The sequence below is a fragment of the Pleurodeles waltl genome, chromosome 5 (assembly GCF_031143425.1).
Source record: "Pleurodeles waltl isolate 20211129_DDA chromosome 5, aPleWal1.hap1.20221129, whole genome shotgun sequence".
NCBI classification, from domain to species: domain Eukaryota; kingdom Metazoa; phylum Chordata; class Amphibia; order Caudata; family Salamandridae; genus Pleurodeles; species Pleurodeles waltl.
In genome coordinates, this window is record NC_090444.1 from 1,199,772,918 (window position 1) to 1,199,790,412 (window position 17,495).

A 17,495-nucleotide genomic window follows, 5' to 3' on the forward strand; every position below is an offset into this window, starting at 1 on the left:
AAATAACTTATCTGATAGAGACATCCAGCCACAGATTGCTTTCTTTAGTATCTTCCCCAGGCACGAGCCTGGATCCGGAAACCTTTTCCCATAGCACGTCGGCGCGTCAGAAGGCATCGTCACACAACTCCATATCGATGTTGTCCACTGAATGTGTTATCAGCGGAGTCCATATAACCTCCTCGCAGACCTATCAGCTCCTTCTTTTCTGGGCTTGCAACATGGATCCGGTAATGGTTGGTCAGGCCTTTTTCGTCCTACTTCAGCGTTGTTGTTGACAGAAGAGTATGCTTTTTCCTGTCCATGTCTTCAGGGTTCAAACCCTGTGGGTCCTGTGGATGATAAATGTTGACTATGGCTCCTCACTCGATTTTATGTGTGTCTGGATGAGCACCATGATGCAAAGAGTGCGACTCCGGTTGTCAACTTCGGCCTTAAGCTCTGCACGAGCATTGTATGAAGCTTCTGGCGATATGAATATTGGAGGAGTCCAGGACTTTTTGTCGACCACGGTCTCCTTCTGGGCCCCTTCGTTCTCTTGGATGTCATTCTCCCTCGACTTTACGAGGTAAGTCACTCCGCAAGTGGTTGAAGTTGCAGAAGTTGCCAACTTCACCGGGTATGGCCTCCCACCATTCCTAGGTTGGCAAGTTGAGGCCCAAGTCTACCCCGTGTCTCCCTCCCTTTCCGGGGGCTGGGGCGACTCTAAACCAGATGCGTGAGTATTACGATTCCTTTCCATCTATCTTTGGGAACTCACCTTCCTCTGGTGCACCTGCAGGGCCCAAGGAGGTGCAAAGTGACTTGAATGTGTCCATGCAGGCGGGTTCATCCTCAGCTTCAATCAGGCCCTCAGCTTTAGTTGACAGAGTCGTTACGGCGCCGGTGCACAGCCCTTTGGGTTTTTTACATTTCGGCACCTTCATCTAATCAGCTGGCTCCGGCAACTCTGTTGGCGGTGCATATCGACCTTGCATCCCTTTCCCTGTCTGAAGTCAGTTTGAACACCAAGGATTCCTTCTCAGCACCAGTCAGTGTTTGGTATCGCACCAGTTTTGCTGGTTATCCCTGACCTCCCTGCACAACTGAGGGAGTGCTCTCATGTTTATCCTTCTGAGGGATGTGATGAAGATGCTGTGGAGGATATACCACACATTTTACTTGTGGATCAGCCTCATACAGAGGACAGCTGGCTAGCTGAACTAGCTGCTGCTAGTGGGTTGAACTGTTCCCAGCCTCAGGCCTACTTTCACCTCCTGGCCTTGCTACGGAGGCAAGTTCCTCTCTGGCTGACATGCTGAGATGGGTTGCTGTGGTTGTGAATCTAACATGTCCTTCAGTGGAATTAACTTCTGATCCTTTGATTGATGTTCTCCATCAAGGCCACACGGGTTGAGCCAGTACTTCCTCACAGTGAAGCCTTGACATGTGAAACATGACATTTTGTTGGGGGCTTGAACTGAGCTGCATACAGGAGCCCCTTTTGATTAGCTATATTTCATAGGCACCGACCTGCCCTGAGTGATCCAGCTTGTCTCCTTAGACAGCCTACTCATCGTAGTTTGGTGGTACTGGCTGCTTTGGCCTCCCATGATATTGCGTCTCTCCCACATGTCCCATCTGACGGGGATTCCAGGAGTCTGGACATTTGTGGCAGGCATAGTTTTTCCTCCACAAGTTCTGCTTTACGCTATGCTACTACGTGTTACATTCTTGGATGTTTTTTTTACATTCATTAAGGGACTCATTGGCAAGCATCTTGCCTACACATCTGAAATGTCTTCAGAACACTCTTACCCAATGATTAAAGATGGCCAGCAATCAGCTAATTTAATCATTCGCTGTGGTATGGATACTACTGACTCTTGTATATTACCCTGGTACCCTATGGTGCTTTTCATGCCTGATGTTTCAAGCCTACTGTCAATATTGTTATTGCTTGGGTAGAACGGGGGCTTTCCACTTCATTTATCAATGATAGTTTTTTAGCGGGTTATCTCTTTTTAATATACCTGACATAAAGGTGATACTGTTTACTCTGAAGAAGAGCTTTTGCTTAAGAGTTGATACCTTCATGGTATGTACCATACTCTAACTGGAGTATTTGCTTGTATGCCTGGTGAGCATTCTTATATATATATATATATACACACACACACACTGCAGAAAGTTAATTTTCTAACGTGTCAGCTCATAAATTTATAACATCCAGTACCCCTAATAGGTACCTTGTAATATGAGCTCCATGGGAGTCTCAGTATATTGTTTAATTTATATTTAAAGAGGTTTCTTTAAAGGATTATACAGCACTAAGTGTGTCTGTTTATTAAGTCCTTTTGTGTTGTCAAACAAGGTAGCTGTTGATCTACACTATTTTTTATATGTACGTTCTACTTTTACGTATGATATGGTAGTGTGAGTTTTCTACTTTTGGTAGATTGGATACATTAGAAGCCAGAAAGTATAATCTTGGGGGCTTTAAAACTTTCCTTGGTTTGGTCTTAAAGGTTTTTTATAACATAGCCATCATAGTTTGATAGATTTTCTACGCTTTAGTGTAGACATTTTTATGGTGTCAACATGTTCTTTGAACATTATTCTTTCTTTTTCCTGGCTTATGTCAAGTTATCATGGGTATTCACTGAGATGTATCTCTCTCTGTAGATTCAGTTCACTCTCTTGTATAGAATAATTAATATTATTGACTCTTTAGGAGATGTTTCTTTTGCACATGAGGAGGTTAGGTGTTTGCCTCATCTAGGTACAACTGTTTCATCGTTAACTGACTCTAGTTGTTGTAGGTTGGGTTCACTCTTTGAGAAGTGTTGTCATAAGACGGAATATACAAAATGGGTTGGATTCTTGTCTATTTCAGAATCTAGTACATTTTTCGTTTTTGCGCGATTGGCACCTTGACTAGTTCATCTGTAGATGAGTCTTATTAATTAATTAGAGTCACATACTCACCTTGGCTTCCGCTGCACTACTAAGGTTTTTTTTCACACTTGCTGTTTTATTCAGCCTTTTCTTTAAAAAAAATATATAAATAAAGTAAATAATAAGTAAATAAAATAGGCATTTGTTTATTACACTCCTATTTCCATATGTATATATTGGGAATATCTTGAAGATATTTTTATCATTTCTTGTTACTTTTCTTTGGGAAAAGTCTGTTTATATGCCAAATGGTCGCTATTGTTTTCTTTGACTTCTTTTTAAAGAGGGCAATTGTATGTTTTTCTTTATTCCATGTTTTTGAATACTTTAGGACTTCTTATTCATGGTTCCTTTCACAAGAATTATGTTGTGAAATATGTTAGGGCTCACCTACATTATTATGAATGTCCGGTCTTTTTGAATTGTTCTATACCTGTTTTGTTCTAGTGACAGATCTTTAACGATTTTGATCATGGGTGATGCTAACTCCATACTCTCAACGTTTTTATGACTATTTCTTACTGTGATCTTTTTCTTAGTTCTTTTGGTAAAGTTTATGTGATTACGCATAGGTAAACTTATAAATGTGCGATCTATTTCTCTTGTACTAAACCGGTTTTATTTTGGTTAGAGATTCTCAATATTGTTTGGTTGCTTCTGACACACATTTGACACACTAACATGGATGAGCTTATTCCCATATTTTTTTTATGTTTTATGTTTTTCTTTACCTGTGGTTCCTTCAACAGGTTTTCATGTTGTAGAGTATGTTATTATTCACCTAAATTATTATGATTGCCCGGTCTTTTTCTCTTGTTCTAGACCGGTTTTGTTATATTTAGAGACTTTTTTAAAGGTCTCAGTTTGGAGTCCCTCATCCAGAGAGAGTATGACTTTGGTATCTGATTCCAAAGTAAGGAATCTGCAGCTAGATGTCTCTATCAGATGAATAAGTTACTTACCTTTGATTACTCAATTATCTGGTAGAGAGAGGATCTAGCCATAGATTCCTTAAAACTCCCCCCACCCTCCCCACTTTGCTAACTGAGTCCTCTTTGGTCTCCGAGATTTCATTATGGAAATCTACACCTTGAATTAAGAATTTGGTGATTATTTGGCACAGTGGTCTTTTTTTCTAGCACACTGTTTCATTAGGCAGTTTCTATATGTGGCTCCACGTTTTGACCGTGGAAAATAGTCATGCTAAAAATTGACTTTGGCTTGTCGGCGAGAGGCTTATATGGACTCTGCCGACATCACATCTAGTGGACGACGTTGATACAGAGTTGCGTGATGCCCTCTTCTGATGTGCAGACTTGCTATGAGTAAAAGCTTCCAGATCCAGAGTTACGCCTGTGGAAGATTCTAAAGTAAGGAATCTGCGGCTAGATCCTGTCTCTACCAGATAAAGCATTTCCGAAGGTAAGTAACTTGTTTGTTAATACATGTCAGTAAATATGGTGAGGAACTATATTTTTCAACCTTAATCTACAACATTTAAAGCCTATCGTTGATTAAAATCATTATTGTGTCAATGATAACTATTCTTTAACATCATAAGGAAACATATGAAATCAAAATCAATGATTATTATTCAATCTATATAATTATACCACACACTTTTAAATCCTAGCCTACATTGAATGCACATCAATTTAGACTTTTAAGTACACTTCTTTACAATTAGTTTATCAATTCACACAATATAATGTCAACATGGTCGCAAATAGATCACCATTGTGACGTCAAAGGTAATAGCCAAGTCCCAGCTGCACCAGATCTTTGTGATAGGCCATCCAAACAAAATATGCTGGCCTCCTTAATTGATCTAATATCAGTTCCTCTAACCAAGTGAAGCAAATATTTCTTACGAGGATGAAGCAAATTGGGAAGCAGACAAATCGTGTTCTATCATTTCTTCACCTATTCTATATAATTAACATTTTCTCTGCTCGTTATCCATATTTTTTCATGAGCCCTCAAATTGACAGATGAGAATGTTTAGGCATCTCAGTCTTATATAAACTTCTTTTGTCTTTGCTTCGAGGTCAGATTCTTAATAGAGTTGCCTCTTTATACTATGAGAGTTTTGCAGTTAAATTACATTTTTATAAGTTGATGTTTGGAGTAAGTCATTGGAGTAAAATACATGCCTTTCATTTTGTTCTTTAGTAAAGCTTTATGCTGCAAACTGTTCATAGAAGAAAGTATTTCCAGTGACGGTATTTGGTAATCTTTAGTGAGTGTACTTATGGATTGCCTAACTGAGGAATGTGCAGTACGAGTCATAACTAAAACCTCATTACACAGTCTTTTTTAGAGTTGTAACGTTTTGGTTAATTCAGTCATAGGTTTGATAAATGAGATGTTATTTGCTGCAGTCAAAGTTGTAAGGTCTAGTTTTAGTTTCTGTCTACAGTGAGGCGTGAATGACCTCACATTTAGTAAATGAATATTTTTTAACAAATAATTTCTCCAAACACATGATTATCCTTATACTAAAGCCCAATTAGCCATGGAGTAGGAGGTATAATTTAGTATTAGCTGCAGCGATGGAAAGTTCGATTGCCCATCCACCAATTTACAGGAAAAGTGTTTTAAAGCACCTGGAACCACCCATACTTCTGGAGTCCAGCTTTGAGATGTGACGTTCAAGTTTATATAAAAATTACACTGGGGCATCGAAACAATATAATTTTTGTTTTGGTAAAGTTGACTGTTGGTTAATTTATATAATTATATTAATTGAGCTAGTTAACTGACAGCGAAGTAATTTGCATAACTAAAATCGTTAATCCATTTAACTGACATCGAAGAACCGTTTGCGTCAATGACAACATGACCAGATAATCCATATAAACCAGGTAAATAATCTTTTCTTGTCCAAACTTTGGGGTGTATACTTCAGAGTGAGAAAAAGTCCCTGGTAGCTCGGCTACGCACAGGGAAAATAGAACAAGCATTTGCAATGCAATGGGTCTTGTGCTTGCTCGAGTTGGAGCTATTAGCGTTGTAAATTCCTTACGGACTTTTCTTGCCACATGAACTGAAAATGAAAAGTAGAATAGCTGATTCAAAGTGCCACGGCCACCATGAGCGCAAAGGAGAGACACAAAAGGAAAAATGTTCGCTTGCAGTCCAACGTATCGGCAAACATGCAATTATCCATGTAATAGGGTCGATGACCAAGGCAGTAACAAAACTGCCCCAAGGAGGGAGAAACATAAAGTATTTACCAATGATAACAAAGGAATTTTGAAAGGCAAGCCGATGAACGCGTGATAGTGATGGGCGTAGTTAAAAGCCCACAGATAGATCACAATACGTCAGAGCGCTTGCGCGCTCGACCTCAAACAGGCTAAGATGCAGCCTTATTTATGCCATTTATAATTTTAGTGTGACAGCAGACCAATCAGGTAATTTGACTTGCACCCGGGTTTCCTTAAGTAACTGAATTAGAAAGTGTAATGGGGTAATATCGATACCCCAAGGATGCCCTTTATATCACAGCCAGTTCCTATAGACGATATCACAGGCCGTTGAGTAGTCTTTTAGCAAACATATCTGTTATCCCTATTGTGAATAGCTTTGTTTGCTAGTAAAATAATGAGACCATAATATCTATGGGGTAACAATTAACCAATGCCTAAAGTTAGCTAAAGCACAGAGTTTTGTCCGTGTGTGTGTGTGTTTGTTGTGGTGTGTGATGAAAATAGCACTCAACAGGCATCTAAGGCTGTTTCCAGGCGAGACCTTTCTGATATTTATTGTGTTAGCTAACACATTGGACTCTCTGAGCAACTATCATAAGTTTAAGAACCATCATCGTGAATTCTATTAATATTTATATGGCTTCAAGTGTAGTGAAATGTACTTGCCTTTTCTGATAATCCTATATTGCAACGTGTAAATCGAGTAGAATTGCGAAAATACGCTTTTTAATGGTGTCCATAAAATGTTCTTGCAGCAAACTTTCATCCTACAATGACTGCTGTGCAGCTCTAGCAGAATGCCCAAGATGTTACTTCTTATTCTTGGAAGTATTAAATAAACACCCAAGAAAGCAGGTTTGTTTTATGTTTTTATTGTTACATTTTTAAATGCACTGATGTATCTATTCTAATTGAATGCTTACGTTTCTGTTGATCCAACCACTTTCATGTTTGCTCATAATTTCTAAGGCTAAACTGTATCACAATAATTATAAATAGTAAAATCTTTTAGTCGATAGATGTGAGAGAAACTCAGAAAGACACAGATCTGCAATGGACTGATAGTGACTGTTCATTCGATATTGAAGCTTTCAAGTAAAATCTAAGAGCATGTTTCTTTTGTCTGTTTTGTTAAGCAACATATGTGCTTTAGAGCACCAGAACGTCTTTCCATGCAGTTGCATGTGGTGGTGTTCTGCGGCCCTCGAAGTCCAAGGTGCCTCAAACGAGGATGCATTTTTTTTTAGAACTTTGGTTTAAGCTGGGGCTCAGAGGTGAATCCTCAGAAGGTGTTTTTTAAGCTAACTTAAGCTTCTTAAAAATGAGTTTGAACAATAGGATTCTGAATTTTTTAGATGAGACCAAACTACCCCTAACAGTTTTATGTCTAAAAACCACAAATACTCATTTTCTATTTCTGGGTCTTTGGTGGGTTTGGTAAATCCTCATTTTTTTAAGTTTTGAAGATTGTTCCTAAAACTGTTCATTATATTTGCAGTTTCTGATTGAGACCTAAGCAATCTCTCCTGAGCTCCTCTGCACCGCATTCTGTCTGTATAGTTTCAGGTCTAATGCTACCACTTTTGATTACATTAACGACTTATCTCCTCCCCCCTTACCGCCCCCAGTAACCAGTTTGAGATCTTTGCAGATTCTCCCTGAGTTATCTTATTTCTTTTAGGAAGATACTCCTCAGAAATCTGTATGTCAGACAGTGGTGGCTGCCACAAATCTCAAGGGGGAGTGGGAGGATGGATGGGGGAGAACAATAAAGTAAAAAATAAAATAAAAAACTTTACTGCCCGCCGCTACAGACGGCCTCGCTCCTCTTCTCTCTTGATATTGTCACAGCAGTCCCTGGGACACCAGCACATGTTCCCAATGCAATCCTGCTGCTGCTCACGTGCTGTGCCTGGCATGAGAGCAGCGTCAGGACTGGTAGGAGTGGCTTGGTCTGCCGCTCAGACAGTGCACTGGAGTCTGTGCTGTTTCTCCCACCCAGCTGTGCAAAACAGCTGGGTTGGAGGAACCTAAATGCGCCTGTCAGTTTGTCCTGCCTAGGACGGAGGACCAAACTGGCATGCATACTTAAGTGCAGTCACTCCACACCTCCTCTCCACTCCCATAACCCAGCCCTGCCCCTCCCTGCACATGCTAACTGAGCCAGCAGCTGAAAAATAAAATGATAATTAAATATTGTTTTATTTTTCAGCAGCTGGCTCTTCGCTATTGCGGAAGAGCAGCCCCGATGTCAGAAGAACCTTGTATGTCTTCAATACAAGGGCATCTCTGCATTGGATTGATGTTTTACCAGGATATCTCCCACATGTGCAGGATCCCGGAACACATTCCAACAAACACATTTTTTTTCAAAAAAGCAAATTAACCATTTATAAAACAGAACCATGAGGCAACAATTACTGTATTTTTATATTGTGTCCAAACAGTCAAATTGAATGTGAATAGAAGCATAGATTGAAAAACCACCACAGAGAACCCTAATAGGAAAAATTAAAAACAGGAATTGGTGTCCTAACGCCCAACAATGGACAGCAGTAAAAATATCTCTGTGCCACTTTCAGAAGCCTGTGCTATACCACCATGCCTTTTCCTTTCCTATGAGAAAGATCACAAATACCTTCTTTGTGTTGTCAAGGCTATTTTTGCCTAAGAACTCCAACACATTTTTTTTTCTTTTAACTTATTTGACAGCTTTTGAGGTTTTTCTAGCATTTCCACCTTTGTGTCCTCAAAATCAAACCCTTGTTGTGTTGGCTTCCCAGAAGGGTTTTTGTCATTCCTGTCCTTCGAGCTGCCATTCCTGCATTGTTTGACTAGTATCCAGGCCACTGAGGTAAAATGGACAGGAAAGACAGCAATAATCTGTGAATGGTCTGCCTCCTTGAAGTTTATTCCATAGAGGAATGTGACGCAGGCAGAAAGATGTCAGAAAGGAGGCTGAGTGATAGACAAGAGATTTGATTCACTTCTAAGAGAGGCGAGAGTGACAAAGTAATCTCATTTGTGGCATCTACATCTGCCTCAGTTGTGGGAGGGCTAGGTTTCCTCCCCCTGCCTCTCAATACACCGCTTCTGCCGCTTCAAGAGGTAAGGCAGTAGCATCTTGAATGTTTTATATTTTTCAATTGATATTCGCTTCTAGATATGTAGAACCCTAGAACCCATGACATACTATTTAGCTGAAGTGAAGACTTGTAAGACAGTGTTTGTTGTTTACCTGCAGCTCATAAGTGCACTTAATCTCATCTCATACACTGTATACTCTATTTCGTGGGGTCAAAGTTTACTTAAGAACTCATTCTTCATTCTTTCTAAAGGTTCTATTAGATTTCCAAACAAAGAGCAGCCTTTTTCTTTGTTTTTTTTCTTATCCAACTTCAGAGGCTGAGAGAACCCACTATAAATTGCATACCGAAAGAACAGGATTGATCACAATATTAAAAGACAAATGTTAAATATATTGACCCTAACCCAGGCAAGCAGGCCTCAAAGGCCTCTATTGCGGGACATGTCACCTTGATTGTTTTGGGACAATAAGCTAGGGGAACATACTTGACTGAACAATTCCTGGGCTCCAGCGGCTAAGGCCTTTGCAGTGGAGTCCTGACCCCTGGATATACCTCCATAAAAAATAGTTGTCCAGAGATTTTCATTTTTGATTTGTGTTTTTGTATCATTTGAAAATTAATTTAGCTTGGGTAGATATTGCTAACTCGGGCCAGTTTTTTTCTGGATTACATTTTTAAAAATGGCAGATGTGTTGCAGTGATGATGGAATAGTCCAGGAACCATGAGACCTATATACTTCATCTTGGTGTCTAAACATAGGTTTTAGGGGTCAAGTAGCCTTATAGAGACAGAAAATAACTCCTCCGAGCAACCCTTCTGCCATTTTTCAAAATGGCAGCTCTATAATGATGTGTTTTAGCCATCACATTGGTAATTTATTTTAATAATGCTTTTGTTTCATGAGCAAAGCAAGTAGTAGCAAAGGATCTTTACCTCCTGACAGAGTGCTGCTAACTACAAAATCTGAGGACTCATTCAACAGAGGAAAATGCGTCACATGCCAAACTAATCCGAAAGCAAAGCTAACCAACTGCGGCTGCACAGAAGAGAGTTTGAGATGCTGCAGAAATACGGCAAGATGAAGTTCACAAAAGATTGAAAATGATGGGTGAAGAACATCAAATATTTTATCATTGTAACAACAAGCGCTACAAGTCATGTAAAATGGAAAAAAAAGCCTGGAAAGAAATTCTAAAAACAAAAACCCAAACCAGTGAATCACAAAAGAATCGTAGTCTTCTGAGAAAGCGAAGACAACCAAACCCAAAGCCCATCCACTTTGAAAATCGATTGCTACCCCTCGTCCACCTCCAGCAACTGATCAGAAAGCAGAGGATCTTTAATGTTTAGCCAGAACAAGGGCCAAAGGGATTGAAGAAAGAACAAAGTACAGAGCATGTGATTCTCAAAGGGCAAACATGTTTTTATCTGCATCTAGTTTCTTTCAAGATTCCATCTTTAGCCGAGTAGCTGATCTAAACAGCAAGGTGAATGTATCTGCTGAGGATATGTATAGCCACCCGAACTGCATGCATGTATATATTCGAAAACATGAATGTACAATGAGCTGCCACAGCAACATGACTGCCAGCCTTCAGTTAAGTTTGCACTCTTTGAAAAAGCAAATTAAGTTTTAAAGCCACTCTTGAGTGCTGGATACAGGTTCGCACTTGGTGATATCAGAGAACTAATGGTCAACATTGATGAAACTGCATTGATCCATAATAATGAAATTAAGATTTTTCTGGTGAGAATGTACCATGACAGACTTAGTTTTTGTCAGTCTAACAAAAAGAATGAGCCACTTATGGTGTTCTCAGCTGATTTGACTCCTGAAGTTCTTGCTGCCAAAATAAGATCACAGGACGCAGTAAAATCAGCAGGAACCATTTTAAGAAACATCCTGAAAGATTTAGATTTTTTGGACCTCATTACAGATTTTGTGATGGCCCAGAGTTCCACAAATCATGGAAGTCAACAAGAATGCCTGATGTTGTCTTAACATTTTTACATCATTGTTCAATATCAGCAAAGCAAAACTGTTACAAACAAAAGTTCTTGAGTCTGGAACTGAAGCCAACAACATTGATGATGGCTTTGAAAATGTAAGCAAAGAAATGGAAGACAGTCCCATGAACCGACAGGTTTATACTGTGCAAATGTGCTGTCTTTTCCAAATCATGTTTTATGAATTACATCACTGCAAAAAGAAAACTCTGCTTCACATGATGACTGCCCACATAACAAATGACAAATGCAAAAGTTGAGACCTAATCACTTCAAAGAATAGGATTGGTGTATCAGCATGTTATGGCATAATACGGAGCAGGAACTTGTTAGCAGCACATGCTGTAAAGTTTTGTGACTCCGACAGCACACCACTTCCAGGTCATCTTACCAGAAAAGGATTTACAATTGCTGCTCTTGATAATTTTGATTTTGAAGACGGCTCTTCTTTGTCTGGAATATCCAACACACATGATACTGCTGTGGTGCTTTTTCAAGTCTGTACCAATGAAGGTGCTGCTGGAAACCAAGCTATGTCAGCTGTAGGCATAAACAAAAGAAGCTACAAACTTATAACCCAACTGCCTTGCCAACGTGTGCAAAATCACTACAAGCCATCAACATGTCCCAGTCTACCAGAAGGTTTCAAAGTGGCTTTTTTTTTTTAACCAGGAATACCATCTCCAGTGACAAACTCTGCAACAGTATACACAGCTCTAAAAAAGTCCAGAATGGGTGTGCTTAGCTTGAAGACCAGCCTATCCTGTCAATTTTCTGTGATGAAGGTGTTTTCCGTAATGTATCTGACATTTTAATGAGCAATCCAGTAGAATTTGATGATCTTTATCCAATGATGGGCTTTTTCCACATGACAATAGTTCTGTTGCAGTGTGTAGAAAGTTATCTCAGTGGATGTGGCATAGACAATGCACTTATTGAGGCTGAACTCTTTGGAAGCAAAACTGTCCAGTCAGTATTGAGCGGAACTCATTATGTTTGTTCTTTACAAGGTATGCTTATCATATCTGAGGCTATAAAAACATTGTGTTGGAATACTTTCTGGAACAAGAATGACAAATTTGGTTTTGCATATCTTATCTCAGAAGTGAACAAGGCACAGGGTGTACTTCATTCAAAAGACATCATGCAAAGCCAGGCAATGTTCAATGTGCTCAGTTCAAAATCAGAAAACCAACTTCGTAGAGTGTGTCAAAGAATATGAAGAAAAATCTGAACTTTGCAAGTACTGGGGAAATGTTTCACACATGTTAGCTCTAGTTGAAAACTTGGTACATGCTGATCGGGAAGGTAATTGGGAGCTGCACTTGAGGACCGTGGAGTTACTGATTACTGAGTTTCGCTAATTTCATTGCATAAACTACCTGAGATATGGGTTCTGTATTTGAAGGAGTGAAGAAGCTAGCGGTGGAAAAAACATACCTCTGCATAAAATTCATCCAAAGACATTTTATGGTGAAAGACAGAGAGGGAAGGTTCAATGCTGTGGCTCCAGATATGAAACTGGAACAGCCGATCCAGAGATCACAGAAGAGCTCCAAGAGAATTATTAGTCAGACATGTAATAGTGAATTTGTTGCTTAATGGCAGCTAGTTTACCGTGAAGTCCTTTCGATTTGCAATGTTTTCAGAGATGACAAATTCAAAATCAATGGGCCATTGTTAAACTGTTCTTCACCACGAACTTGTGGGAAAGAGAGAGGAATGTTTTAATAAACATGTTGACAGCTTTCTTTATTTCATGAAGCAGCAAGGAAACCCCTTTGAAATGACTGAGCCTGTGCTACTACACAACTTTGTGCCCTAGCAATCTGTGGATAACGAAGAATGAAGCAGGAGAGATTTGTATTGCGAGAGAAAAAGCTGTTTGACATAATCACTAAAGCTAAATTTTCAAGCTTTAATTGCCATAGTAAGTTTCATCCAACAAGCGACTACAAAACAAGTCACAAAAAAACAACTTTCACAAGCACATAGAGAGATGGAGATAGCAAAAGAAAGGGGGGTGGGGGGAATTTAACATTCTGTTGCATGATCTTCTTCCAACAGATGCATTATTTGATGGAGATGCTGCAACGAAACCAGTGAAGCACAAACTCGTACAAGAACTTGAAGAAATAACTTTCACCTGAAGAATTTCAATTTGAAATGGTGTCCTCATTGAAAACTGCTGTTGTTGTGGACTATCTCACAAATGCGAATGGTCAAGATTTCATCCATGCAAAAGTTCAGAGAGGTCGTTCCGACTGTTCTGCAAATATCAAAGTCATTGTGCACCTTGCAGGAACTGTGCATTGTCTTTTGACACTTATCGTCAACTAAATGTCAAAGAATGTGAGAGAATCAGATAAATGTCTACAAGTGGAACAATTGACCTTGCCCGCATCAAAAAATCAACACCTATACCAGTGCAACTTGATAAATTCTGGTCATCAGCATCGAACAAGATAAACTTGGAGATGCTTCGGTAAACACTGAATTTCCAATTATTGCAAGTGGAATGATTGTCAATGAGGAGCTGGTGCCTGCAGAGGCATTCAAAAGGTACGGGCCATATTGGTCAAGAACTTAACAGCAAATTGGAGGAAGCTGACTTTTGTGTTATGCCACATGTTGAGTGGGCTGTTCAAAATGGTTCCAATCAAGTCATTGTACTGTCAAATGACACCGATGTTATTATTGTGCTACTTAGATTTGTTGCATTGTTCATAAATCAAGGATTGTCAGATTTATTGACACGTTATGGAAGAGGCGAGAAAAGACACTTAGGGCCTGATTCAGACCTTGGCGGACGGCGGAGGCCGTCCGCCAAGGTTCCGCCGCCGAATGACCGCACCGCGGTCAAAAGACCGCGGCGGCCATTCAGACATTTCCGCTGGGCCGGCGGGCGCTCTCCAAAAGAGCGCCCGCTGGCCCAGCAGAAATGCCCCTGCAACGAGGACGCCGGCTCAGAATTGAGCCGGCGTAGTTGCAGGGGTGCGACGGGTGCAGTTGCACCCATCGCGTATTTCAGTGTCTGCAAAGCAGACACTGAAATACTTTGCAGGGCCCTCTTACGGGGGCCCCTGCAGTGCCCATGCCATAGGCATGGGCACTGCAGGGGCCCCCAGGGGCCCTGTGGCACCCCCTACCGCCATCCTGTTCATGGCGGGTTTCCCGCCATGAACAGGATGGCGGTAGGGGGTGTCTGAATCCCCATGGCGGCGGAGCGCGCTCCGCCGCCATGGAGGATTCATTGGGGCAGCGGTAAACCGGCGGGAGACCACCGGTTTACCCTTTCTGACCGCGGCTGAACCGCCGCGGTCAGAATGCCCTCGGGAGCACCGCCAGCCTGGTGGCGGTGCTCCCGTGGTCGGTGACCCTGGCGGTCACCGGCCGCCAGGGTCAGAATGACCCCCTTAATCCTGCTTCATGATCTGTGCAAGAAACTTGACCCATAGATACCCAGTGTTATTATTATTATTCTTACAGGTGATGACACCATGAACAAAATTGGCACAAAGATTGGAGCTTTAACTGCTGAATCTTTGGAGTTTCTAAAAGGACTTGCTGAGACAGAAGAAGAATGTGACGTTAAAGGTGTAGAAAAATACCTTGTGCTTGTTTGGAAAATGTGTTCTGGCTGTCACATATTTGATGATCTTTAGTACAGTGAGTTCAAGAGATCAGTCCCGCTAAGTGACCTTTCACTGATGTCATATTCTGTGCATGGACACCTTAAAAGAGCATCTACTTGATCAGAAGATGTGTAAATTTTTTGATCATGCATATGTAGAGATAAATCTGTGTGATACCTATAAAATTGTAAAGCCTCCACCCACAGAAATTACACGTACATGTACTTGCAAAACCTGGGCTACAAAAAGATATCCCTGTCGATATGCTGTTCTCAAATGTTCAATGTTCTGCAAACGTACCACAAGAGATTGCTGAAATAAATAAAGTGAACTATGAAAATGTGTCTAAACAGGAGTCATAAACATTATTTTTTTCATATTCAGATCATAAACATTTTCGGTGTATACATATAATGGTTCAAAATCATTATTATTTGTTTCATTTCTATATGCGTCTCTTCTTCCTCTATTATAGAAAGTGGCATAAGGGTTGCTCTGAGGAGTTATTTTCTGTCTCTGTAAGACTACCTGACCCCCAAAACCTATGTTTTGACACCAAAATGAAGTATATAGGACTCATGGCTCCTGATCTATTACATCACCACTGCAACACATCCTCCATTTTTAAAAATGTTGCCCAGAAAAATGTGGCCCTGATCAGCAATGTCTACTGAAGCTAAATTACTTCTCTCATAATCCAAAACACAAATCAAAAATGAAAATCTTTGGACAACAATTTTTTTTTACAGAGGTATATCAGGGGTCCGGGATTAAGTGTAGGTGGCCTACGACTGGCACATTCTGTATGAGTATATTAAACAAAGGGGGATTCCTAACCCTTTTTGAAAATATCAGAAGTTGTCTGTCAGCACCAGGTCTGATACTCAGTTTGGTCCTAAATTGCTTATGAATATTTTCTTCTAGACGCATAGCCCTTCATGGTTCTCTGTTTTTACTGAAGCTGGTTTCTAGATGCGATGTAAGATGCCACTTCTGCAATTAGGCTTACCAGCTTGGGATCTGGGTTGCTACTGAAACTACTATCATTAGCACTGAAAATGCCTGCACTATTCTCGGATATTGTGAGATCTTCCCATCACTGTAAAAAAAAACTGTTTGGACTAGATATAATTTACTTGTTGTAGTGAATCTTGTAGTGTTGTGCAGTTCACTTAATGATACATCTGCCATTTCTACTCTTTATTTTGGTGACTCTAAAATGAAAGAAGTGAAATGCAACTGACCGAAAGCAAAACTGTCAGATGTGTGGGAGACATGGCTACAAAACTTAGCCACAGATGGGTTGGTGGAAAGCCGTAGCCTTTCACATTTAAAGTTTTGTTTTATGCTGTGTAAACCAGCTCCTTTCCTTAAAAGGGAAGGCATCCCATCGCTCTGTTGGTCAAGGAAAGGGTATAAAGCATTTACCATGGCTCAGCCAGGGGTCTTTGAATTCATATCACACAGACAATACTGGTGGTTGTACCGCTGGAGGAATCTGGAGGGTGATGGCTGCAATGCCTCTTGAGATACTTGTGTGGGGACCATTGACAGTATTGTCTCCCTTTTGTTGGATCATGATTGAGGGCCAGGGCTTGAGCCAATCTTGCATCAACTGCTGTTTCAGATTATGTCAGTGAGCAATACCAGGCAATGACTGAAGTGTGTTTAATGATAAGGTACTTCGTGATACAGCTGGTTTCACATTAAACATGAGATGACTTACAGTAATTGTACATTGATACCTAAAGTAATTTCACAGTAATTTTTTATTGAAACTGGTTTATTACATTTGTAGGATTTAGTTGTTCGAATTATTTTCACAATTGGTAACTTGACGGCAAAGAACAATCAAGCCCGTGAACAGTTTCATGCGGAGAAAGGCAGCGTTGAAACGTTATTATCACTGTTCAGCACTTATGTGGAGCTTGATATGAAAACAACTAAACTACGAATGGAAAGTGAAAAGATCAAGAATCAAAAAAGGCCTTCTGATGTGGAAGATGTTCTTATAAAACTGATTAGAGTGATTGCCAACATTTCCATCCATCCTGATATTGGAGCAGAGCTATCAGCTACCCAACAATGTGTGGATCTTCTAGTTAGAGTTCTGGGTAAGGTTCAGGTGGTTGGTGTGATTCCTATTTTTTGTTTTAAGATTGTTCTTAAGTGCACTTTACAATCATGTGTGAGTCTCTACTAACTACAATTACAGCATAAAATGTTACCAAGTAATTGTTTACATCAGATGGACAGTAACTGAGTGTTTGATTCAATGTCATAAACGTCTGATCTGAACACTGTTTTAAATCCATGAACAGTGCTGCACTTTACAAAAAAATACTGATTGATTGATTGATTTATATGCCCATAATTTGTCTTACTACATGCATTTTTTGTTCCTTTGTGAATTTGAGTCTTTATTTGAAAGTAAGAATTGCAAGAAATGAATTACTGTGTATTATTATGCTAAGCCCTTCAAGCTATCCATGCTTTGATCCATGACCTGCCTTTGAAATAATGCATAATTTACATTTATACTAGCAATTGATTTGCAAATGCTTCTTAGGACTTTTGCGGTACCTTAAACATCCTACAGGAGCAGTTACTTTTT

At 40.1% G+C, this 17,495-nt stretch overlaps 1 protein-coding gene across 2 annotated transcripts in view; it reads left to right on the forward strand.

Moving 5' to 3' along the window:
• Positions 1 to 17,495, forward strand: part of ARMC2 (armadillo repeat containing 2) — a 450,139-nt gene that overhangs the window by 346,172 nt on the left and 86,472 nt on the right. For both annotated transcript variants that reach the window (XM_069235455.1, XM_069235454.1), the window contains exons 12-13: positions 6,905 to 7,004; positions 16,680 to 16,995. In XM_069235455.1, the coding sequence (XP_069091556.1) occupies positions 6,905 to 7,004; positions 16,680 to 16,995 (416 nt within the window). The remainder of the gene's footprint in view (positions 1 to 6,904; positions 7,005 to 16,679; positions 16,996 to 17,495) is intronic.